This window comes from Amblyraja radiata, chromosome 11 (assembly GCF_010909765.2).
Source record: "Amblyraja radiata isolate CabotCenter1 chromosome 11, sAmbRad1.1.pri, whole genome shotgun sequence".
In the NCBI taxonomy this organism is placed as follows: Eukaryota; Metazoa; Chordata; class Chondrichthyes; order Rajiformes; family Rajidae; genus Amblyraja; species Amblyraja radiata.
In genome coordinates this window covers 9,059,929-9,085,608 of record NC_045966.1, presented here as the reverse complement: position 1 = coordinate 9,085,608, position 25,680 = coordinate 9,059,929, and the positions used below count along the sequence as shown (strand labels likewise).

The 25,680-nt window shown below is 42.7% G+C and overlaps 1 protein-coding gene across 10 annotated transcripts in view; it reads right to left on the bottom strand.

Annotated features, from left to right (window-relative positions):
• rapgef6 (Rap guanine nucleotide exchange factor 6) overlaps window positions 1–16,395 on the bottom strand; it is a 262,348-nt gene extending 245,953 nt beyond the window's left edge. For all 10 annotated transcript variants that reach the window (XM_033029271.1, XM_033029274.1, XM_033029281.1 and 7 more), the window contains exon 1: window positions 15,849–16,395. In XM_033029271.1, coding sequence (XP_032885162.1) covers window positions 15,849–15,917 — 69 coding nt within the window. In that variant the 5' untranslated portion in view covers window positions 15,918–16,395. The remainder of the gene's footprint in view (window positions 1–15,848) is intronic.
• Window positions 16,396–25,680: the final 9,285 nt, after the last annotated feature.

Here is a 25,680-nt window from a genome sequence, read left to right as displayed (position 1 = left end):
TGAAACCCTGCGATAGGATGCTGTATCATTGTGTCTCCATTTGAAAAGCTAACATTGGTTATGTTCAATACATAACGACTGGATTTTCCACTCCTGAAAATTCCAATTGGCAATCAGAAGCATGAACAATAACAAGTCTTGCTCTTCCTTGACCACTTGTTACAGGAACTCTGTAGGATTCCAATGTGGAATAAGAATATAAACACAATCAGTTAACACAGAATCCAAGAAAATGTATGACAAGCGATCTCATGTTCATGCCAGTTGAAAAGGAGGAACACAACCATATCCTTGCAGCAGCTAAATCTAACAGTATTGCGTTATGAGTATGTTTAAAATAGCAATTCTATTAAAATAAGTTTAAAAAAAAAAAAAAAACTTTCTATGAAAATTCAGCCCTTTGGCAAATAAAGTGATATAGTTTTGTACAGCAGGGATCACATCTCACGTATTCGAATTTTATGAGTATGTAATTTAAAAAATTGATGAAGGCCAAGCTGTAGATGAGGTTTACATGAACTTCAGAAAGGAATTTGACAAGATCTGCATGATAGGCTGGTCTAGAAGGTTGAGGCACATTTCTGTGTACAATTTTTTTTTAAAGTTCTAAACAAATAAGAAGTCCCTAAATACTTAAACACCTTGCATTACTTTATTTGATCAAATGAAATTTAGGCAAAGTAATTACATGTGTATTGTTTATAAAGCTATGGACCAACAAGATAAGACTCTCTATTTTACTTTATACCAGTGAATGCTTGCAAAAGAGTATGAATCAAGCTGGCAATAAACAAAAATGCTGTAACACTCAATAAGTGAGGGAGCATCTGTGGAAAGAGAGAATACAGGTTAGTTTTCAGTAGCAGAACATGTGGGGAGGGATCAATAGAAGAAAGGGAATAGAAACACACAGAAAGTAATGGAGTAACTCAGCGCGTCACGCAGCATCTCTGGTGGACGAGGATTATGTTTTGGGTTGGGACCATAGACTCGCGTTTTGGATCAGGACTCTTCTTCAGAGAATAACTCATTGGACTTGCCCTACGACAAATAAAGCAGCAAGTAGAGAAGTAGTGTCCAGAATGATCCAAGATTGAAGCAGGTCGGAAATGTGAAGCACGTGAGTGAGATTTACAATAACTGAGATTTAATTGTAGCAGACAGGATGGAATCATACGTATTAATCATTAGGTGAATGCTTTTTTTGTCCATTTTTTCCTTTTCCTTCCTGTTAATGAAGTGCCCACAGTATACCAAAAATAATAGCTGACTGGAGAGAGCAATTTCCTACAAGGTATTAGTCACATAATATGAAACATAATTAGATAGAAAAACAAGCATCCACCCAATGTTTGATCGTGGTAGCATTCAAACAAACATGAATGCAAACAGCGTGCATGTCAATTAAAATATTAATTGAAAGTGAAATGCGTGTTTTATAAAAGTGAAAAATGAAATGTTTTAACTTCAAAGAATTGACAAGAGCCTAATTCAATACTTTAATTCCAAAATTGTAATTCATTTTGGATTGCCATCTCATCCTATTCTTGACTAAATCCGATACTGCCTTCTTGGTTGTACAGGATACATAGCCGACTATGAAGCAGTCGTAGATACACAAAATCAAGCATACTATACCATATTGGTTGTGTAGCATGAAGCAGAAGATCACAAATAAACCCTGTGTTGGTAAGTATTGTCCCCTGCCAAGAAAATGTGGTTGCACATGTATACATCAACAATAATAGACTGTCACACTAGCGCATATCCTGGTTACATCCATATATTTTCCAGAATAGCCATTGTTCATTATTAAAAGTTAACACTTCAGTTAAGGCAAACATATTTCCATCAGAATTTCTTTATAACCCTATAATAAAATAATATTTCATATATTGCACAAATGAACATGCTGACAAATGACACCTAATTGCTGACAACATGGACTCCTGGGTGAACACATTGAGCACATACCTAGAGTCTACCTACATCACGGTTTCAGAAAATGTGCCTGCTTTGAAATAATTTCAAAGGTATAAAGCTGTTGGCCCAATTCAAAAATCTTAGCAAACTGCCAACCAAGATTTCATACATCTTCCCATATTCTTTGCCACAGATTCTCAAGATGAAGTCAGAAATTAACAGGATTCAGCTAGGTCAAGTTTATGATAACTGAAAAATAATAACCTGAAGATGTTACGGCATATTTTCTTCAGGTATAATAAACAGAATGATATAGATGGCAGCAGCATTTCAGATCTGAATGTTTTGGCATAGCTTTCATTGCCTTGAAGGCTACCTAAAAAGCTGCCGATAACATTTTCAATTATCTTGGAAAAATGCAGCAAAAACATCTTATGCTCGAAAAGCATTCTCTGCATCACAGCTTGGCGAGAGATGGCAAACATGTCGCATGAGTGAACATGGAAGCAAATAGGTATGAGTGCAACTGTAAAGCTAGACACATTGAGATCTCACATTAAATTGCGTGAACAACATGCATCTTACAAATAGAAACATGGTGCATCAATGGGAAAACTTCAGCAAAACCATCCAGCCCTCCATTGCGATACGGCCATGTCCACACCCATCAATCAAGCCACTTCAACCGTACTACTCCAAGAAGCAATTAATGCTGCAACCAATCAGCATCGGGAGTGGAAATAATTATGGTTGCCAGTTTTGCACAGCTATCTCATATCCAAGCATAATCTTTTATCTCAGTACAGCTGAAGGCTACTCTTTAAAAAATCAATTTTAGATTCATCATCAGGAGCTCAGTGCAGTACCCTGTACTACTCAATCTTCACTGATCTGTACAGTTCAGCACATTCACTGTATCTCCCATTAAAATATCAGGTGGTAATATAGGTTTTGCCATAAGTATCCATGAAAATAGTATACGTACTTTCATTATTCTATCACTCACCACAAAATGAAATTAATGCCTCTTATTCATTTACACCACAAGCAAATGCTGGGTACATTCAGAACATGATACAGCTTAAGGTCAATTGAAGGATTTTTCTATAATCATTTACTAATAGAACATTCCAAAGAATGGAACTGCACAACAGCAGTTCTCAATTAAATCTAACAAACTAATTCCCAATAATGACCGACAGTAAAATACATTTATATTTACTTTTCTCTGGAGAAATGTAATAGGTGACATTTTGGGTGAGACTCTTCTTCAGACTGAGAGACAGGGTAAAGAGAAACGAGAGATATAGACGGTGATATAGAGAGATATAGAACAAATGAATGAAAGATGTGCATAAAAGTAACTATGATCAAGGAAAGGTGGAGGCCACAATGGTCCATTGTTAGCTGTGGGCTAGGTGATAACGAGTTATACAGACAATGAAACTCAACAGGACGACAGTGAAAGTAGTATAACAATTAGGGTGGGGGAGGCCCTAGTCTCAATCTGAAACATCACCTATTCCTTTTTTCCCAGAGATGCTGCCTGACCCGCTGAGTTACTCCAGCTTTGTGTCTATCTTCGGTTTAAACCATCATCTGCAGTTCCTCTCTACATATATTGCAATTAACTTTTATTACTCAACAATGTAATGAGGATCAATGTGAATAGTAGCTCATTCAAGTGGCATCAATGGCTTTTCAGGTCTTAACCCCTTCCAAAAATCAACACCGAAACAGGATATAAACTGAAAATTGTTAATGACACAGAAGATTATATAATAGACCACAATTCATAAGATGTCTTCTTATTTTGATGTGATAAGTGATGTAATAGTCATACTTAAAACATTTGCAATAAAAAATTTGGACCAGGGTGCTTTTCTGGATTATCTGTTTTTCCGGATCAGAGGTCAAGTGAAAATGAAATGACAATACAGGGTACCGCTAAAAATCCCCCTCCAGTGTCTCTAAAGCACCATGGAGTGCCATAAACTTAAATAAAACAAATATAAAATGTAAACTGAATGTGAATAGAATGACCTGCTGACCCATCCCCAGCTCCCACCGTTTCCCCAGCCATTTGGAGCCCGTTTCCGACCCCACTCCTGACTCAGAAAGTGCACCCACCGCACAGTCCGGTGACACGGCTGTTGTTGCGGCTCACGTAGTAGTCCTGGACTTTCGCACCGTGGGGCTCCCTCCCCTCTCAAGTTCTGCGGTTTTCTGCTGTCGATGGTGGCTTTGTCCACACCACACTTGACCTCCACTGCCTGCATCTTCCATTGCCCTGTCCAGTCAGCTTCTCACCTGCCCTCCCCATCCACTGCCGCTGCCTCCTACTTCTCTCTGGGAGTCGCCAACAGACTCCACCTTGGAAGCGACAGCAGGTGAGAGGGGAGAGTGCCCCACGGTGACTGGGCGCGTCTTATTGTTGGCAGCGGCCTAAAGAAAACACATTCTGTCAGGAACTACAGCGGAGTAACTCAGCGGGACACGCAGCATCTCTGGAGCGAAGGTGACGTTTCGGGTCGGGTCGGCTCAAGAATGAGTAACGTTTTCTCGACCCGAAACGTAACCCATTCCTTCTCTCCAGAGATGCTGCCTGTCCCGCTGAGTTACTCCAGCATTTTGTGTCTACCTTTGCTTTAAACCAGCATCTGCAGTTCTTTCTTACACATGACACAGTGGAAACAGAACAATAAGTATGGGATCCACTTCAATGCCAATGAGTACTATCCATCAACAGCAGGGAGACAAAACAACAAATCTATTAGAAATCTATTAATCAGTATAAGAAAAACATAAAATCAATGCCTGAAATTCTAATTGCAATTTCAAAAGAAGTCTTATTTCTTTTGGTTGTGTGTCAATATTTCTGCTTACCATGAGAGGAGAATTATCTTAATAGATGCCCGAGAAATAACCGCAAAAATTTCCACATTCTACAAGGAAAGTAGAGTAGGACTGAGGACTTAGGACTGAAGAAATTAGGATTGAGATGAGGAAAAACTTTTTCACCCAGAGTTGTGAATCTGGAATTGTCTGCGACAGAAGGCAGTGGAGGCCAATTCACTGGATGTTTTCAAGAGAGAGTTTGATTTAGCTCTAAGGACTTTTTAGATGATTTTGGATGATCAGCCATGATCATATTGAATGGCGGTGCTGGCTCGAAGGGCCGAATGGCCGACTCCTGCTCCTATTTTCTATGTTTCTACAGTATCATTGCCAGACTGTCTGCCGATCTTTGAGATGACATATCCTGACGACATCTCACCTTGTAGTAGACAATCTAAATTAAGAGTTTGATCCAAATGTTTATTTATTGCTACTTTTTGTCAGTCATTGACAGAATTCTAACTTGTCACAAATGTAACAGCCACTTGAAAGATTTTTTACAGCTTTAACAGTTCAGAAACAGAGTTTTATATACAAAAAAATCCCTCTGATGCATAGTCATCAATGAATACCATCCAGGACGCCAACAACTACAAATTGCCAACAGAGTTGAATAAATTTTACTTAATACTTTTTTTTGGCTCTTTAATGTACTGACCATGCTCCCATGGTCACATCATGCACATGGGTTTATGCCAATAGCAAACTTATCAAATTCAGTCACAATTATTTTGCAAAACCATCAAAATTAAGCCAGGTATTTCTCAGTAGATTGATGAATGCGAGGGAGAGGTTGCATGATACCACATATATTTTCAAACAACTGACTGAAAAGTAACAAAGCCCTGTAGTCATATGTGTTTGTCAGTTAACACCTATCATGTGACTCAGTAAATTAAAAGAACGAAACAAGCTTGGGCATTTTGGAAAAACCAACACTTGACTAAGGGTTATGGGGGGACGGCAGATGCTGGTTTACATAAACAGACAAAGTGCTGGAGCAACTCAGCACATCAGGCAGCATTTCTGGAGAACATGAATAGGTGATGTTTCAGGTTGAGACCCCTCTTAAGACTGATGGTGTGTCTGTGGGGGGAGAGAAGAAAGAGAAAGTTGGAAGAGATGGGGCAGAGTTGCCTGGTGAGTTGTAGATGGATACTGGTGATGGAGGTTTTGATAGGCAGATGGTTGGACAAAGTCAGAGATGAGAAGACAAAAAGTGTAAGATAAGGATAGATGAGGTACAAAAGGTGAAGCCAAAGGAAGGTGCAAGGGGAGGGGAGATATAGGTGAGAGTCCGGGAGGGGCACAGGGAAGAGGGGTGGGGAAATAGAAAGAGAAAAAGGGTAACTTGTTGGTTGGTTGCCAAAAAATTGAGAATTCAATGATCATATCATTCGGTTGTAAGCCACCCAAGCAGAACATGGGGTGCTGTTCCTTCAGTTTGTGTGTGGCCTCGCTCTAGCAATGGAGGAGGCCCAGCACAGAACAGTGGACAGAACAGAACATGGAATTGAATACTGTAATTACCAATGCAAATCCTTACTTATCACTTAGAAATAAGGATCTGCAGATGCTGGTTTACAAAAGATACAAATTGTTGAGTTATTCCTCAACAATTCAGATACCATCTCTGCAGAACGTGGATAGGTGACATTTCAGCTCAGAAGAGTCCCAACTTGAAACGCCACCTATCCATGTTCTCCAAAATGCTGCCTGACCCACTGCATTACTTCTGACCTTATTGTGGAAGGAAGATCATTGAAACACCTTAAGATGATTAGTTCCAGTAAAGTGTCCTGAGGAACTCTAGAAACAGTGACATTTGGCTGGGATGATTGCCATCCAACATTCACAATTATCTTCCTTTCATGCATAAGATACAACTTCAGTGCTTTTCACTATCTCTAAACTTCCCAATGTACTTTACAGATAATAACGTAATTTTTGAAGTATAGTTTCTGAGACATAGTAGGAAAGATCCCTGCGGCTTTGTATGCAGCGTATTCTTTATTAAAATCTTTTTCTTAAAGGGATAAGTACAGAAAATTTTAATTGGTTAACTACAAAGTAATATCATGGATTTTCTTACAATCATTGCAGAGATGACAAAGTCTTTGCTTTAAGGTAGACAAAAATGCTGGAGAGGCAGCGGGTGAGGCAGCATCTATGGAGCAAAGGAATAGGTGACGTTTTTGGTCGAGACCCTTCTTCAGACATCTCATTTGAAAGATCTCTGACTAGAGGCTGAATTTCTGATTCAAATTCAACTTGAAGGGTATGACAGTCATCATTGTTGAAGATATCACTGCTAGATTACTAAGACTGGGAAGTAAATATGCGAGGTTAAAGAGCCTTCAGGAGGTGTATGAAAATAGTAAAGTAAGACGAACAGCTTTACTGAAATAATTTCATCCTTGGACAAAGATAAAAGAGAATATTACAGAAGCAAAAAGTTAACGAGCTGACTTTATTGGTAAAATTAAATAGAAAATAATTTAAGACTCTTGGGAGTTGGTTATTGCTGCTGTGCACTGATAAAATGCAGAATTTCCACAGTAAGGTATCATCGCATCTAAAATGATTTTAGGATGGAGAGAGGAATATGGAGAGGGATTTTAATTTTTTTTAGCCAACTCAAAGCAGAAACATAAAACATGAATTGAATGCGTTCAACTTAATATACTCTGGAACCAATAAGATGAAAAACAATACAAAACATTAGTAATGAGATAGATTTAATTTAACAATGTATGAATATGTATTTTAATCAAAAGATTCAACAGGTCAAAGCATTTGAAATGGAAAAATGAAGAACTCTATAGTTCTCGATCTGAGCAAGGCTGGTTTGAATTGACGAGACATAAACCAGGCAAATTTATTGAAACGAAAGAAAAATAATCAGATGTTCAAAATTGCATTCTAGCTTATAGATTAAGTAGAACAGTACGGCACAAGAATAGGTCTTTCTGCCCATAACGTATGTGCCAAACATGATGTCAAGATAAACTAATCTCATCTGCCTGCACATGATCTAAATCCCACCGTTTCCTGCGTATCCATACACCAGGGGTTCCCAACCTTTTTCGTCCCGTTTACCCCAGGCAACTTTAATAGCACATAACAATGTTATTTCACTTATTTATGAACAACGAATGAACGGTTATTTATGAAACAACTAATGAACCTAACCCTAACCCTAACCGGTATACCAGAACCAAACGCAGTCAGTCAATGAGAAAAAATATGTACAAATCGAGAATCAACAAATTTACCCCCTGGGGGTAAATTTATCCCAGGTTGGAAACCCTTGCCATACACCCATCTAAAAGCATGTTAAACGGCACTGTTGCATCTGCCTCCACATCCACGCCTTCTGGGCACCCACTTGTCTTATGCTTCTCCTTTCAATTTTGTCCCTCTTATCTTAAACCTATGCACTAGCCTTTGATATTTCTTCCTTGGGGAAGGTGAGGGGGGAAAGGTTATGACTACCTACCCTATTCATGCCCCTCAATTGTGTACACCTCTATTAGGTTTCCCCTCGATTTCTGGGGTTCCAAAGAAAATAATCCAGTCTGTTCAAATGTTCACAGCGGAAAAAAAAGAGACAAAGTGCTGGAGTAACTCAACAGGTCACACAGTATCTTTGGAAACGGATGGATCGCGTGTTGGGTCGGGACCCTTCAGACCGATTGTGGGGAGATGGAGGGAAGGCGGCTGGAAGAGAGGAGGGGCTGGACAATGCCTGGTAAGCAATAGGTGGATACAGGTGTTTTTGATAGCCACATGGTTGGACAAAGACCAAAGATATAAGACAAAAGGATTGAAGAATTGCAAATTGTGACACTTGGGGAAGGAATGTAAATGGGAGGGGAGAAATAGGTGCTAGTTCAGGTTGGGCACTCCATTGCCATAGTGAGGCCACACGCAAACTGGAGGAACAAAACCTCATATCCCATCCCAACAGTATGAACGTCAAATTCTTCCATTCTAGGTAACTACCAACCCCCTCCCCCTACTACCCCCTCCCATTTTTCTTTCTCCCCCCCCCCCCCCCACCCCCTCCTCTCCACTGTGCCCCACCTGGACTCGCAAGTATTCCTCCAAATTTATCCTGACTAAGAAATACATCACTGTTCCTCACCAAAATCAAACAGACACAACAGTAAAGAAAATAATATCTAAGGAATAACAAATTTCCTGGACAAGATGGTTTCATCCCACAGTGGTTAAGTGGTCACAAACATTGCGGAAACCCTATCTTCCATAGCTGTCTCAGGAATTTCAGAATGAGAAATTACACACATTAGTTAGTTATCTAACATCAAGACAGAGAATTTGCTGTTGCGCATTTACTGGAACTTGTAATGATTGACAAAGTGAATGGACACCTTAAAAATTCAGCTGATCAGAGACAGCCTTTTGCCAAGGATAGGGCATACCTGGTGAAGCTGAATGATTATTTTACAACACTGGTTAAAGTATATCCATCAAAAGAAAATAATCTTCAATTTAGATCACAACCAGTAAATGATACTATAATGGCAGTTTGTATACCTTCTTAAAGTCCAACTTCAATGGCCATTACTTTTCGAGGATGTGGCGGAGACATAGCTTATGCACTCGCCGCACTCAGATAGCAGATAGTAAAAAACTAATCCTCCAATCATTGTCTCTTGATTAAATAGTCTTTATTGAAGTACAGATGCACAACCTTTTATCCGAAATTCCAAATAACGAAAAACTCCGAATAGCGGACATTTTTTCGGTCCTTGAAGAAAGGTCCTTGAAGACGTTCACCGAGGGCGGCCCGCAGAGGTGACAGCGGAACCTCCGGTCGGTCCCCGAAGGGGAACTAAATCCCCATTCATAAAAGAGAAGGTGAGGGTATATTGCGCAGGACGGTTAATAATTGACAATCTGCTGCTGCCTGCCCGCTGAGTTAAAAAGTTCCCACGGTAGACTCACGATACACAGTGCATCGTGAGTCTTGCGTGGGAACTTTTTAACTCAGCGGGCAGGCAGCAGCAGATTGTCGCTCCCTTCAGTTTCACCCCACCTACACCCCTCTGCTTCCCACCATGTGTGTGACCCCTTCCCTCCCCTCTCCAGCTCCCCGCCCATTGCACCGGCGCGGAGGCTTTGCACTGTCTTCACGTCGGCGATGCCAGCAGGTCAGTGCCAGTCATCGGAGAGGTCAGGACCAACGGGACACCGACCCCCAGGCCCACTGCAAGCACGGAGATCCCAGAGACCCACAGCCAGCAGCAGCCCAGCCCCGTTCCAACTCTAGAGGAACACGCTCCCCGTAGGGACAGAAGCTGATGGTGTGCAAGGTACGTCTTGTTCTTGCTGATGAGGGGGCGCAGCTCGGGCTGTGACGTCTCCGGCCACTCGTACAGTTCCCAGTCTCAGCTCCTGTCCAGGGGGGTGGCCGGAGACGTCAGGACCAACGGGACACCGACTGCAAGCACAGAGATCCCAGAGACTCACAGCCAGCAGCAACTCTAGCCCAGCCCCGCTCCAACTCCAGAGGAACCCGGGTTGCAGATGAGGGGGCGCAGCTCGGGCTGTTGGCGAACTGCCACTTGTCGCTGTAGCGGCCCATCGGGGAGCGGGTTCCTGTTGGTCCTGACGTCTCCGGCCACCCCCCTGGGCAGGAGCTGAGAGACGTCAGGACCACCAGAAGCCGCTCCCCGATGGGCCGCTACGGCGACAAGTGGCAGTTCGCCCACAGCCCGAGCTGCGCCCCCTCATCGGGACACCGACCCCCAGGCCCACTGCAAGCACAGAGATCCCAGATCAGCAACTCCAGCCCAGCCCCGCTCCAACTCCAGAGGAACACGCTCCCCGTAGGGGCAGAAGCTGATGGTGTGCAAGGTACGTCTTGTTCTTGGGGTGGCGCAGCTCGGGCTGTGGGCGAACTGCCACTTGTCGCCGTAGCGGCCCATCGGGGAGCGGATTCCTCTGGAGTTGGAGGGACAGGGAGACACAGCGGCTTTTGAGAATGGTGGGCAATCACTTCCAAAGTTCTGCCCACACAGTCAGTACACCTCTCCTACACTTGTCTCCCACACTAAGATCATCTCGCAGAGAATGATCCCAGCCTAACCCTCCCTATTCTCTCCTATTCTGCAAGAAAAAACTACATTGAAGACTCAAACTCGCGACCGAGTAACTGCCGGGATCGAGGCGCAAACTCGCGACCTTGCGGATATGAGCCGAGCACTCTACCACTGAGCCAGCCGTTAAAATCTACGCTAAAAATCTTCCATTCCGAAAGCCGAAAAATTCCGAATTACAAAAAGTGTCTGGTCCCAAGGCTTTCGGATAAAAGGTTGTGCACCTGTAGTACAAAACAAAAAAGTAATTCATAACTTTTCCCTCTTATTAACTGTTTCTTCTTCTTCAGACAGTACGGTTGTGGCTGTACGGTCATTACCGTGGTAAGAAACTGTTGTACTCACCATTCCTCGAAGCAAAACTAACTGCCAATCTATGAGTCTGCGCTAGTCTCCCCCGAAGTAGACACATCCCTCTACGTATCAAATCCCCCCTACAAGCGTACATACAGATAAGAACTACAAATATTAGACATGGCTATAATATACTGACAAGCTTAACTAGCTCCTACAGATACATGCTCTCTGTCTATTTTCTTTACCTCGAATATTCAACCTAAACATAAAGCTTCCATGCAAATCTCAATGCGCCTACTTTGTTTAGCCAGCAAAAGCTCATATTCTGTGTGTTGTAATGACCGATGTGGAAATTATACAAGAATGCAATTCCCTAACCTTGGAAAAATTGTCATTATGTTTTTCTTGGAGACCAACAGGTGATGGATCACTTGACTGAATCAAAGAGAGACACAGGTTCTTTGGCTCACTGTCGACACTGCCAATCAAACACCCTTTTTAAGGCAATCCTAAAATAATCCTTTTTTTAAATATGCTTACTCCACTTGTAGAGCCACTGCCTCAGATGACGAGAGACCTGGTTCAATCCTGACCTTGAGTGCTTTCTGTGTGGAGTGTGCATGGTCTCCCTGTAACTGTGTGAGCTTCTTCCAGTTGCTTTGACTCAAGACTGACTTAATTTTAACTTTAAAATTGAAAATAAAACCCTAAACTTAACCAAAAATAAATTCTGGAAAACATCCGGCAGTAGGTCCATCACATGGGTGGATTTGTGCCTTACTGAGCACTTCCCAAAGCTAAATTAAGAATGCTGCCAATATAAGGAAATTGAACCTAGAACCTATAAATGGTTCACTATTCCAACTCAAAGAGAACAAACCTTATAAAAACTGAATTGGTACTCTAATGGTCAAGATACAGGAAACTAAATTGCTCAACAGTTCAGATCACAGTATTAGCATTGCACTGGAAAACATCATTCAAATGAATCCCTGCCAACTCCAAGGAGGACAATCAGGACAATCCAATTTTCTCAGTTTTGCCGCAGATCTGTGCCTATCTAATTTCCCACTGAACATACCGATTCAGATTCCACTATCCTTCCAAATTATGATCACTTGGAGTAAATAAGATTTTTTCCCCTTCACAAGTACCCTTGTTTCTTTAACCAAACTTTTATATTCTCGTCTTTTACCAATTCTTGTAATAATGAGAACATAATGGGAACACTATTTACTTTATTTAAATGTGTTTTGACCTTGATTTTATATCAACTTTCATCTACCCTCTACCTTTTTAGCTCAACCACAACCCTACCACATCACCGAACTACTATGGACTTTTTCCACAATAAAAATTGTACCATGCACTTTGAATAACCTAGGTTTACCTAGAATAACTAATAATTTATTGCTGACACAAGGAACTGCAGTTGCTGGAATCTTGAGTAAAACACCAAGTGCTGCAGGCATGCAGCATCTGTGGAGGGAATGGACAGGCAACATTATTTTTTGTACATTTATTTGTTGTGGTGTTGTGTATACTGTGGTGCAAAGCTGCAACAGGCAAGAATTTCATTGTTCTGGTCCTGGTGCAGATGCCAATTAAACATGTGTAGGTAGGACCTGCTGATGCTGGTTTACACCAATGATGTACATAAAATGCTGGATTAACTCAGGTAGCACCTCTGGAGAGAAGGAATGGATGATATTTTGAGCCAGGTCTGAAGAAGGGTCTCCATCTGAAATGTCACCCATTTCTTCTCTTAAGAGATGCTGTCTATCCCACTGAGTTAAACCAGCATTTTGCCAATCAAACATTCTTGACTCTTGACTTTAAATTGACTCTCGGCTAAAATGTTGACACTCTTGACTCTCGGCTATAATCTCAGTTTATAGCCGAAATCCTTCATCACCTGATATTTGCTACCAAGTTGAATGTACAATAAATTAACCAATAGAATACTTCTTTAATAATGACAGCTCAACGGATTTATAATTCTGTTTTATCTACTGGATTAAACATATTGCATTGAACCTTCCTAATTGAATCTTCCTCCATTAAAGAAACTTCAGAGAAAACCAGGTACTAGTTGATTCGATTAGCCTGTTGCCCCTATTCCCAGGTCAGATGAGCGATTCGCACATCGGGACCCCTGTGGGCCTAAACCAGAGTTTCCTCTGGCTTCGCTTTCCTCCGACTGTATTTTCTAATCATCTGTTCAACACCATTCAAAAATCATTTTGTGAAGAAAACTTGCTTGCAAGTTCACAGTTTAACAACTGTACTAATATACTACAAAACTACACAATCTTTTTTAAAGCAATGTGCCTTTTGTCCAACATTGATCATTACATGGTGATCATTACAAAATGTTCCCACCAAAAGCATTTAATCTTGAATGCTAGATGCAGTTTATGGAAGATGAACAGTGTAATTGTGGATAAAGTTGAAACGTTGACAAATGTTAGAGATGACAAGGTATAATCCATATAGTTGATTATAATATACACCACTTTTACTATTAGAAACTTTAACAATGTTTGATCAGTTTTATGAACCACGCAATATAGAAAGAAGCCTTTGGTCCATTATTCCTGTTTAAGATCTCATTATACTCTAGACAATAGGCGACAGACAATGGGTGTAGGAGTAGGCCATTTGGCCCTTCGAGCCAGCACCGCCATTCATTGTGATCATGGCTGATCATCCACAATCAGTACCCCATTCCTGCCTTCTCCCCATATCCCTCAACTCTGCTATCTTTAAGAGCTCTATCTAACTCTCTTGAAAGCATCCAGAGAATTGACCTCCACTGCCTTCTGAGGCAGCGAATTCCCCAGATTCACAACTCTCTGGGTGAAAAAGATTTTCCTCATCTCCGTTCTAAATGGCCAGCCCTTATTCTTAAACTGTGGCTCCTGGTTCTGGACTCCCCCAACATCGGGAACATGTTTCCTGCTTCTAGTGTCCAATCCCTTAATAATCTTATATGTTTCAATAAGATCTCCTCTCATCCTTCTAAATTCCAGTGTATACAAACCGAGTCGCTCCATTCTTACAACATATGACAGTCCCGCCATCTCGGAAATTAGCCTCGTGAACCTACTCCCTCAATAGCGGGAATGTCCATTCTCAGATTTGGAGACCAAAACTGCACACAATACTCCAGGTGTGGTCTCACTAGAGCCTTGTTACAACTGTAGAAGGACCTATTTTTTCCTATACTCAACTCCTCTTGTTATGAAGGCCAACATGCCATTAGCTTTCTTCACTGGCTGCTGAACCTGCATGCTTACCTTCAGTGACTGATGAACTAGGACACACAGGTCTCGTTGCACTTCCCCTTTTCCTAACTTGACACCATTCAGAAAATAATCTGCCTTCCTGTTTTTGCCACATTTATCTGCCATGCATCTGCCCACTCACCCAACCTGTCCAAGTCACCCTGCATCCTCATAGCATCCTCCTCACAGTTCACACTGCCACCCAACTTTGTGTCATCTGCAAATTTGCTAATGTTACCCCCAATCCCCTCATCTAAATCATCAAAGATTTACGAGGGTGTTGTCAGGACTAGTTGAGTTCCGGCGCTGTTGAGTTGCAGCTGGGCCGTCCCCGTCCCCTCCCAGCTGTCCGGAGACCTTTTACTATCCTCCTATAAAATTCTTGGCTAACTTACCTTCGTACCTCATCTTTTCTCCCCATATTGTCTTTTTAGTTATCTTCTGTTGTTCGTTAAACATTACCTAATCCTCTTGCTTCCCGCTCATCTTTGCTACCCAACACCATTTCCTATTTAATGCATAGAATCAAGATGTCACGTATGAATTGCAATGTCATCTCCTTACATTATAACCTCAACCATTGATTTAGAATACAAGATGGAAAACTGTATAGCAATAATAGAACTGAATCATCAGTTTAAATTTGTTACAATTGAATTAGATTGCTGGAAGAACTGTATTAAGCAAATATAGAAAAGGAGAGAAACTAATGACAACCTTGTGGTAGTACTATAGTCGCAATATTATATTGACCTCAAAGTTTAGCCCTTGAAGGACGGATTTCACACAGGAAGATTAAAATACCAGTGTACAACATTTATTCACCAGACTGATTAAAACAAAAGCAAAAAATGAAATTAACCTTTACCTACTGAAAAGAAAACAAATTTGTGCTGCTGAGTTATATTGCAAGTAAAATAAGGTAACTATTGCATATGGATTACGCGATTTAATGTGGACCTGGGGCATTGCTTTCAAGGTTTAATAAATTCTACACAACTTTATTTTTGTTTTTGTGCCACAGAACTTCTCAATTCAGCATGTTTGCAAAATACTTATTGTTCAAGGTGACAAACAAAGCTCAGCGGATTCTTTTTCGTTGGAGTTGTGCAACTTCGTTTTGCAAATAGAACTTCGCACATTGCTTACACGCAGGTCAATTTGCATCCCTCATCAGATGGTAAAGGGTTTTTATTCTGTCGGCATGTTCAAAAATTAAAGGTCCGGGAGATGGGAGAGACATTCCCTTTAAGCGCCCAACTCGTGCTGCGGAAAGTAAGGAATATCTCTCCCAAAGTTGTTTAAAGCAAGAAATTACCTGCTGGCTTCTCTCTGACGGTTTCTTCATGAGGACTTGTTTGAAGAGCAGGTCCACGTAGGAAGACATTATTCGCCGGCTCCCTCGCCGAGTGTCCGGGACTCGGGCTCCCGGTGAAGGCGGTGAGAGAAGGTGAGGAGAGAGGGGGGAGAGACACAGACAGACTGGGTGGGCGATGGAGTTTGTGTCAGGTTTCCTCCTGTCAGAGCTCACAAGCCGAGCGAGGGACCGGGACGCAGTCCAGGCTCGGGCCCCCCGTTTCCACACATCGTCGTTTAACGGCCAACACCACCACACACTTCTCACACAAAAAAATAATAAAATCACCAGAGGGGAATTATCAAAAAAAAAAAAATGTTGGTTAAACTCTTCGTTTCTGCCCTCCCTTGCGAAAAGTTGGTGGCACACTCCTCCTCCCTTGACGTGGGCGGTTACATAGTCGTGTGAGGTACCGGACCGGACAGCACAGCTCAGCTCAGCACAGCACGGCGTCAGGCCGTTCGTCAGCTCGTCCCGCGCTCTGTCAAACTCGGGCCGCTCGACCCCGGGCGCCAGCCAGCCAGCCAGCCAGCACGCGCTGCGCTCCCCCGCCCCCTCCACCCCACACACACACACAGCCGCGCGCACGCACCACCTCCTCCTCCTCCTCCTCCGCCAGCACGCGCATCCCCAACACCTCCACCGCCCGCGAGCGCGCGCGCGCTCCTCCTCCTCCTCCCCGGGGCCTGGCCTCCCTGTCAATCAAACTGTAAAAGCGCCCGCCCGCCTGCTTGGTTCTTGGTTTCTTGGTCTTCCAAAATATTCCAAATGGAATTTAAACTGGAGGTGGTTTAATTTAAACTGCTCCTCCAAGCGCCGGAGCGCGCGCACGCACGCACCCCAGAAACATAGGGGTGCGGGAAGAGTAGGCCATTCGGCCCTTCGAGCCAGCACCGCCATTCCAATATGATCATGGCTGAGCATCTAAAATCGGTACCCCTTTCCTGCACCCCCCCCCCCGCCCCCATATCCCTTGATTCCTTTAGCCCCAAGAGCTAAATCTCTCTTGAAAACACCCAGCGAATTGACCTCCACTGCCTTCTGTGGCAGAGAATTCCGCAGATTCACAACTCTCTGGCTGAAATTTATTTTCCCTCGTCTCAGTCCAAAATGGGCCTACCCCTCCCCTTATTCTTAAACTATGGCCCCTGGTTCTGGACTCCCCCAACATCAGGAACGTTTTTCCTGCACGCTTTCTCATCAAAATTTCTCCCCTGCTGCTGTCTTTTTTTTCCCTTCTCAACTCTCCTCCGTGCACTTTTTTTTGATGCTTTCAATTCCCCCGCTGCCGTCTGGATTGCAAACATTCCTTGTCACCTCAGTCCTGCTAGCAAACTTTCCTTGTCAGATCAGTGCATCTTTTGCTTTTAATCCCCCCTCCCCTGTTGCCGTCTTGCAGCATCACAGCTGCCGAGAATGTTTAAAGCGAGTGATCTATGACCTGGACATGTGCAGTCGGAATACTGAACTCGCTTATTCCCCCACTCCACCCTGTTGCCGTCCTGTTTGTAAACTTTCCTTGTCAGATCAGATCACTTTTCCCTTTCAATAGGAAAGATATTGTCAGGGTTCAGAAAACATTTACGTGGATGTTGCCAGAACTAGAGAGTGTGAGCTATAGGGAGAGGTTGAGTAGGCTGGGTCTCTATTCCATGGAGTGCAGGAGGATGAGAGGGAATCTTATAGAGCTGTACAAAATCATGAGAAGAATAGATTGGGTAGATGCACAGTCTTTTACCCAGAGTAGGGGAATCGAGGACCCGAGGACATAGGTGAAGGGGAAAGGATTTAATAGGAATCCGAGGGGTAACTTTTTCTCACAAAGGGTGGTCGGTGTATGGAACAAGCTGCCAGAAGAGGTAGTTGAGGCTGGTTCTATCCCATTGTCTAAGAGACAGTTAGACAGGTACATGGTTTGGAAGGATATGGACAGGTTTGGAAGGATATGGACCAAGCGCAGGCAAGTGGGACTAGTGTAGCTGGGTCATTGTTGGCCAATGTGGGCAAGTTGAGCCAAAGGGCCTGTTTCCACACTGTATCACTCTATGACTCCCAATTCCTCCTCCCCCCCCCCCCCCCCCCCCCCCCCCCCATGTTGCCATCTTGCTTGCAAACATTCCCTGTCAGCTCAGTGTACTTTTTGTTTGAAATGTCTCCCCTGTTGCTGTCTTTCCTTGTCGGTTCTGTGTACTTTTTGTTTTAAATCCCTCCCCTGCTGTCATCTTGCTTGCATGCTTTCCTAGGTCAGCTCTGCACTTTTATTTCTCCCCTGCTGTGGCCTGTGGGTACCGCGGCATGTGCTTCTCAGGTTATTGGCTTGTTTGTTGACCTTGTAAGCAATTGTGATACAAACAGGAGACACAAGGAACTGCAGATGCTGGAATCATGAACACATACTGCTGGGGTAACTCAGCAAACAACCCTGTCACATTTATAGACACTGAGAATTGATGAAGAGTTTTTATACACAGTTTTAATTTTGAATAAAGTTTATTTCAAAAATAAAAATTCAGCGGGTCTGACACCATCAATGGAGGGAAATAGACAAATACCGTTTCAGGTCGGGACTCCTCTTCAAACCGGGTCCCAAACAGAAACTCCATCTATCCATGCCATCCAGAGACGCTACCAGACCTGCTGAGTCACTCCAGCACTGTGTCCTATGCAATACAAACTGTAATGTGCTGTCAGTAATATAGACTCAAAATGCTGGAGTAACTCAGCAGGTCAGGCAGATTCTCTGAAGAAAAGGAATAGGTGACATTTCGGGTCCGATCCCTTCTTCAGAGCCTATAAGTATGTCTTATGCGCTCAGTAGATCAGACAGCAGCCGTGAAGATAAAAACACCGTCAATTAAAACACAGGGAACTATTGCAAAGTTGAGCAAAATGCAAAGTGCTGCAGGAACTCAGCAGGTCAGGTAGCATCTGTGATGGGAGGTCTTTCCACAAGTGCCGCCTGACCCACTGAGTTACATCCCGCACATTGTGTTTTGAACAGGGTAAATATTTCTAAAACTTTTCATCAGAACTTTGAAAATGAGAAATCAACATTTTAAACATACAGATAAGAAGTGTGCTAAAGGAATGTCTGCAAGGGTGGAGACCAAAAAGGTTGACTGGTGGCAATGAAAACCAATCAGGAAGATAGTGAGGGCTTTGATCATCACAGTTTATCTGGCTGGCGTACGTGTAAAGTGGGTAGACATAATGTGAAGGAAGGAACTGCAGATGCGAGTGAAGACGGGTCTCGACCCATAACGTCACCCATTCCTTCTATCCAGAGATGTTGCCTGTCCCGCTGATTTACTCCAGCATTTTGTGGCTACCTTCGATTTAAATCGGCATTTGCAGTTCTTTCTCCCACATTCAATATTCATTCAAAAGTAACATTGATCAAGGAAATGTGGAGCCCACAATGGCCCATTGTTGGCTGTGGGCAAGAGAACAGAGAGACGAAAATACAAACAATGCTGAAACAGAAATCTAACAGTTACAGGAAATCTGAAGTAGAAGATAATCTGAAATTGTTGAAATCGACATTGAGTCATGAGTATTGTACTGAGCTGACTCAGAAAACGAGAGCGCGGTTCCTCAAACTTAGGTTGGGTTTTATTGGAATACTGGAAGAGGCCAAAGACAGAAAGATTGGTCTGAGAGTGGGATGGAGAATTGAAATGAACTGTCTCAGCTGTTCCCCTTTCGCTATTGATTTAGAGAATTAGCTCGGCTCCTCATTGATGTCTCCTGTGCAGGCAATGCAACAATTGGGGTTGTAAACAAGTACTTTATAATTCCAAACCTACATTCTCACAATACCCTGCAAAGTTGGGTTTTTTTAAAGTGTGGTTTCATTTACATCTATTTTTAATATTTCTATTGACCAAGTATTTTTTTCACAGACACAGATAGATACGAAATGCTGGAATAACTCAACGGCACAGGCAGCATCTCTGAAGAGAAGGACTGGGTGACTTTTCGAGACGAGACCTTTCCTCAGACAGGAAACGTCACCCTTTCCTTCTCTCCAGAGATGCTGCCTGTCCCGCTGAGTTACTCCAGTATTTGGTGTCCATCTTCGGTATAAACCAGCATCTGCAGTTCCTTCCTACAGATGTCTTCTATGCGGTTGTGCATCAAGTTGAAACATTAGCATGTGGGTAAGAAAGTGGTCTGCCGTAATATCCCAGCTGCAATCGTACAGATGAGCAGTGTTTGGTGCCAGTGATTCACATGATCACTGGCAGCAACGACTACTCATCTGTATGAGGTGGCTGGTAGAATTTAACTTGAAACTTGTGCATTTTGATCTGGTGTGACCTATTTGAAGTACGTGTCCGAGAGACCGTTCAAGGCATTTAAAGCAGCTAACCACAGTTTAAAAATATCTAAAATAGACACCGAAACACAGCAGTTCAGAAGCAGCCTAATGACATGTACGGTTAAATAAATAAAACCAAGAACAGCGGGACTCGGGCTTGTTGTAAATTGCAACATGACCAAACAGTTGCAGATTTAGAGCATCCCCGAGACCTATGGCACAGAAAGAGGCCCTTCGGTTTTCCATTTGCATGCTGACCCTCTTGCCCATTCATTGTTCCTTGTGTCGACACTAATCCTATTTTCACTCAATAGGAATGTGTATTTCTAAGATGAAAAATACTGACAACATGAAAATTATTTTCTAGCTCAATGTGGAAATGTAACTTCTAAACATCTCTTGCTTTCGATAAAATAGTTTTGTTTCTGCATTTTTTTTGGAGCACAATTTTTAATGATTTCTTTTGAGAAAGGGAAACTGGTAAAGTCTTCAAACAACAAATCCCAATGTAAGTTGCAGGTAATGCTCAGATATTTATCTTCCATCTTATTTCTGTAGTACGTTGTGCTTTTTCTTCTTTCCTTTTTGGAAGTATTGGTTCAGAACTATCTATGGATCTCCATGCCAGAAAGAGGAATGGCTTTAGTTTCGAGATACAGTATGGAAACAGGCCCTTTGGCCCACCGAGTCCGTGCTGACCAGCTATCACCTGTACACTAGTTCTATCCCACACACCAGGGGCAATTTTACAGAAGCCGATTAACCTACAAACCGGCATGTCTTTGGAATGCGGGAGGAAACCGGAGCACCCAGACAAAACCCACGCGGTCTCAGGGAGAAAACACAAACTCCGTACAGACAGCACCCATACTCAGGATAGAACCTGGGTCTCTACTTCTGTAAATCATCAAATCTACTGCTGCGCCACGGTGCTGCCCCTAAACATTTAGGGCAAAAAATGTACTTTTAGAGCAAAAACTTACAACTGAATGGTTTGGGATGGAAAGTAAGCCTTAAAAAATAAGCTCTAAAGTTTATTATAAAAATGACTAGATCACAAGTTATAGGAGTCGATTAGGCCATTCAGCTCATCGAGTCTACACCGCCATTCAATCATGACTGATCTCTGCCTCCTAATCACATTTTCCTGCCTTCTCCCCAAAAACCTTGACACCCATTCTAATCAAGAATTTGTCTATCTCTGCCTTAAAAATATCCACTGACTTGTCCTCCACAGCCCTCTGTGGCAATGAGTTCCACAGATTAACTACCCTCTGACTAAAGAAGTTCCTCTTTAGTCACTACTAGTCACAGGAATAATTCTACAAGAATGAAAATATAATCGTAGATAAATTAATGGCATGAAAGTCAACATATTCCTACAAGCAGATACTTGTATCCCAAGTTTATGAAAAAGATGGCTTTGTTTTGTTGATAACTAATTGACTCGCTGGTTGCCATTAAAATCCCCTTGATTCTCACAGACTGGAAGATTGCAAATGTAGCTCCACTTTTTAGGCACCAGAGACCCAAGTTCAATCCTGACCACGGGCACTATCTGTGTGGAGTTTGCCCGTTTTCCCTGTGACCGCCAGGGTTTCCTCTGGGTGCTTTGATTTCCTCCTATATCTCAAAGGCGTGTGGGTTTGTAGGTTAATCGGTCAGTGTAAATTTCCCCTAGTGTACAGGGAGTGGATAAGAAAGTGGGATAACATAGAACTGGTGTGAACTGGCAAAAACTCAGTGGGCCGAAAGGCCAGTTACCATGCTGTGTCTCTAAACTAAATGTTTGAGACAGGAAGGGAGACAAAGATCCATCAGACTGAGTGTGGATAATGCTAGAATCTATAAAGAAGTTGTATCAGGGCACTTAGGAAATAATACCAGGATTGAGCAGAAACAAAATGATTCATCTGAGAGGGTTTGACCAATCTGAGAGTTTTTTGAGGTTGTAATGAGTCAAATAGATAATGGGGAACCTATGGGTGGTGTGTATTTGATCATGAACTGGCTTTTCATAAGATGTTATATGTGAGAATATTAAACATTGTTAGAGGACTTGTGATTGAATATGATGTACTGTCATGGTTTAGTTTAGTTTAAAGATACACCTTAAAAATAGCCATTGACTTGGCCTTGACAGTCATGGTGGCGCAGTAGTAGAGTTGCTGCCTTACAGCAAAATGCAGCGCCGGAGACCCAGTTCGATCCCGACCACGGGCCCTGTCTGTACGGAGTTTGTACGTTCTCCTCGTGACCTGCGTGGGTTTTCTCTGAGATCTTCGGTTTCCTCCCACATTCCAAAGACGTACAGGTTTGTAGGTTAATTGGCTTGATAAAAATGTAAAAATTGACCAACTTCCAGTATAGTCCCTGGTGGACTCTTCGGAAGGTACAAGGTACATAGCCGTCTGTGACAATGTATTCCACAAATTCACCACCCTCTGACTAAAGAAATTCCTCCTCATCTCCTTTCCACAGGTGTGCCCTTTTATTCGATGCAGGTTATGCAGACATCTACTGCAGACTGATAGTAGTGAATTCTCTACTCAAGAAAGTTAAAAGGGCCCGGCCACTGAATATTTTAATGACAACTGCCCTGAGTTTAATGCCGAATAGTGACACTGATAAAAGGTCAGCCATACTCGGATTGAAGGACAGAGTAGGCCCCAGGAAATAACAACACAACAGCTTCTGTTTCGTACGCTTGCACTTTTATGGTATCAATCATTGATTTTCCCAGCAGCTAGCAGAGTTAATGGCTCTGCAGCCGGTATTTAAACCATTACATATCTATTATATAAATAGAAGGTTTGTTTATGGCAGTGGTTTCAGTAAGCGGCTGGTGTTGCAATTGACATAAGTCATGCATGTCTGCATCAGATAGAGTCTTGCAGCACAGGAAGAGGCCCTTTGGCCCAATTCGTCATGCCAACCAAGATAACCCATCTATGCTAGTCCCATTTGCCCATGTTTAGCCCATACCACTCTAAACCTTTCCTATCCATGTACCTGTCCAAGTATCTTTTAACTGCCTTTATAGTATCTGCCTCAACTACTTCCTCTGTACATCTTCCTTAACATCTGTAGTTAGAAATTTATCAGAGAGCATTCTGACCGATAGGATATACATGCATTTAGACGGACAAGGGCTGATTAGGGATAGTCAGAGTAGGTTTGTATGTGGGAGGTCATGTCGCGCAAATCTGATTGAGTTTTCTGAGGATGTGAACAAAAAGGTCGATGAGTGCAGAGCTGGAGATGTATGTGTATATGGACTTCAGCAAAGCATTCAACAAGGTTCCGCATGGTAGGCTGCTCTGGAAGGTTAGATCGCATGGGATCCAAGGAGAGATAGCTGAATGGATAGAAAATTGGCTTCATGGAAGGAAGCAGAGGGTGATGGTGGAAAGTTGCTTCTCGGACTGGAGGCCTGTGACTAGTGGTGTGCCTCAGGGTTCGGTGCTGGGCCAGTTAATGTTTGTCATCTACCGTATATTAATGATTTGGATGAGAATATGCACGGCAAGATTAGCAAGTTTGCAGATGATACAAAAGTGGTTGGTTTTGCAGATAGTGAAGAAGGTTGTGAAAAATTGCAGCAGGATATTGATCAATTGGCCAGGTGGGCTAAGGAATGGTTGATGGAATGAGAGGTGTTGCATTTTGAGAAGTCTAACAAGTGCAGGGCCTACACAGTGAATGGTAGGGCTCTGGGGAGTGTTGTTGAGCAGAGGGATCTAGGAGTACAGGTGCATGGTTCCTTGAAGGTGGAATCGCAGGTAGATGGGTGGTCAAAAAGGAATTTGGCACATTGGCCTTCATCAGTCAGAGTATTGAATATACAAGGAGGGAGGTCATGCTACAGTTGTATAAGACGTTGGTGAGGCCGCATTTAGATTATTGTGTTCAGTTCTGGGCACTGTGTTATAGGAAAGATGGTGTCAAGCTGGAACTGGTACAGAGAAGATTTACAAAGATGTTGCCAGGGCTAGAGAGCCTGAGCTATAGGGAGAGGTTGAGTAGGTTGGGACTCTATTCCTTGGAGCGCAAGAAGATGAGGGGTGATCTTATAGAGGTGTATAAAATCATGAGAGGAATAGATTGAGTAGATGCACAGAGTCTCATGCCCAGAGTAGATGAATCGAGGACCAGAGGACATAGGTTTAAAGTAAAGAGGAAAAGAGTTAATAGGAATCTGAGGGGCAACTTTTTCACACAATTGGTGGTGGGTGTATGGAACAAGCTGCTAGAGGAGGTAGTTGAGGCAGGGACTATCTCAACATTTAAGAGACAGTTGGACAGGTACGTGGATAGGACAGGTTGGGGGGGGGAATATGGACCAAATGCAGGCAGGTGGAACTAGTGTAGCTGGGACGTTGGCCGATGTGGGCAAGTTGGGCTGAAGGGCCTGTTTCCACTGTATCACTCGATGACTGCAGCTCATTTTATCTACCCACCACCCTTTGAGTGGAAAAAGTTGCCACTTGGGTTCCTATGAAATGTTTCACTTCTCACCTTAAACTGATATTTTCTGGTTCTTGAATCCTTTTCCCTGGCTAAAAGACTATGCATTTACCATATCTATTCCCCTCATCATTTTAAACTCCTCTATAAAATCACCCCCTTGGTCTTCTGCGCTCCAAGGAATGAAGTCCACGCCTGCCCAATCTCTCCCTATAGCTCAGCCCTCAAGTCCTGGCAACATGCTCATGAATCTTTCCAGCTTAATGACATCCTTCCAATAGCAGGGCAACCAAAACTGAACATAGTACTCCAAATGCTGCCTCACCGACATCTTGGACAACTGTAACATAACATGTATTTAGCATAAACCATCACTCATTGTCTTTTATTTCCATGATTCTAATAATATTCTATATTTTTTGACAATCAAGAAAGTTATGAAGAAAAAACTGCTAGAAATTGAAAATAAAGTAAAAATATTGTATATTGTGACTTCAGCAGAGAGCTGTAGAAGTCATGGAAAATGTTGAAAATCACATTCACTTCACTTTGCAGTGTGATTCCTCCTGCTGTTCACCAATCTTGAAGCAGTTGAATAGGAGATTCAGTGCGCAATGTTGACCAATTTTTACCTGATAATTTAATATTTATTATTGTCACGTGTATCAAGGTACAGTGAAAAGCTTTGTTTTGCATGCTATCCAATCAGACAAAACTATACGTAAATACAATCAAGTCACCCTCAAGTATCACAGGTAAAACCATAGGCCAATATATGCAGAATATAGTTCTTAGAAACATAGAAAATAGGTGCAGGAGTAGGCCATTTGGCCCTTCGAGCCTGCACCGCCATTCGATATGATCATGGCTGATCATCCAACTCAGTATCCCATCCCTGCCTTCTCTCCATACCCCCTGATCCCTTTAGCCACAAGGGCCACATCTAACTCCCTCTTAAATATAGCCAATGAACTGGCCTCAACTACCTTCTGTGGCAGAGCATTC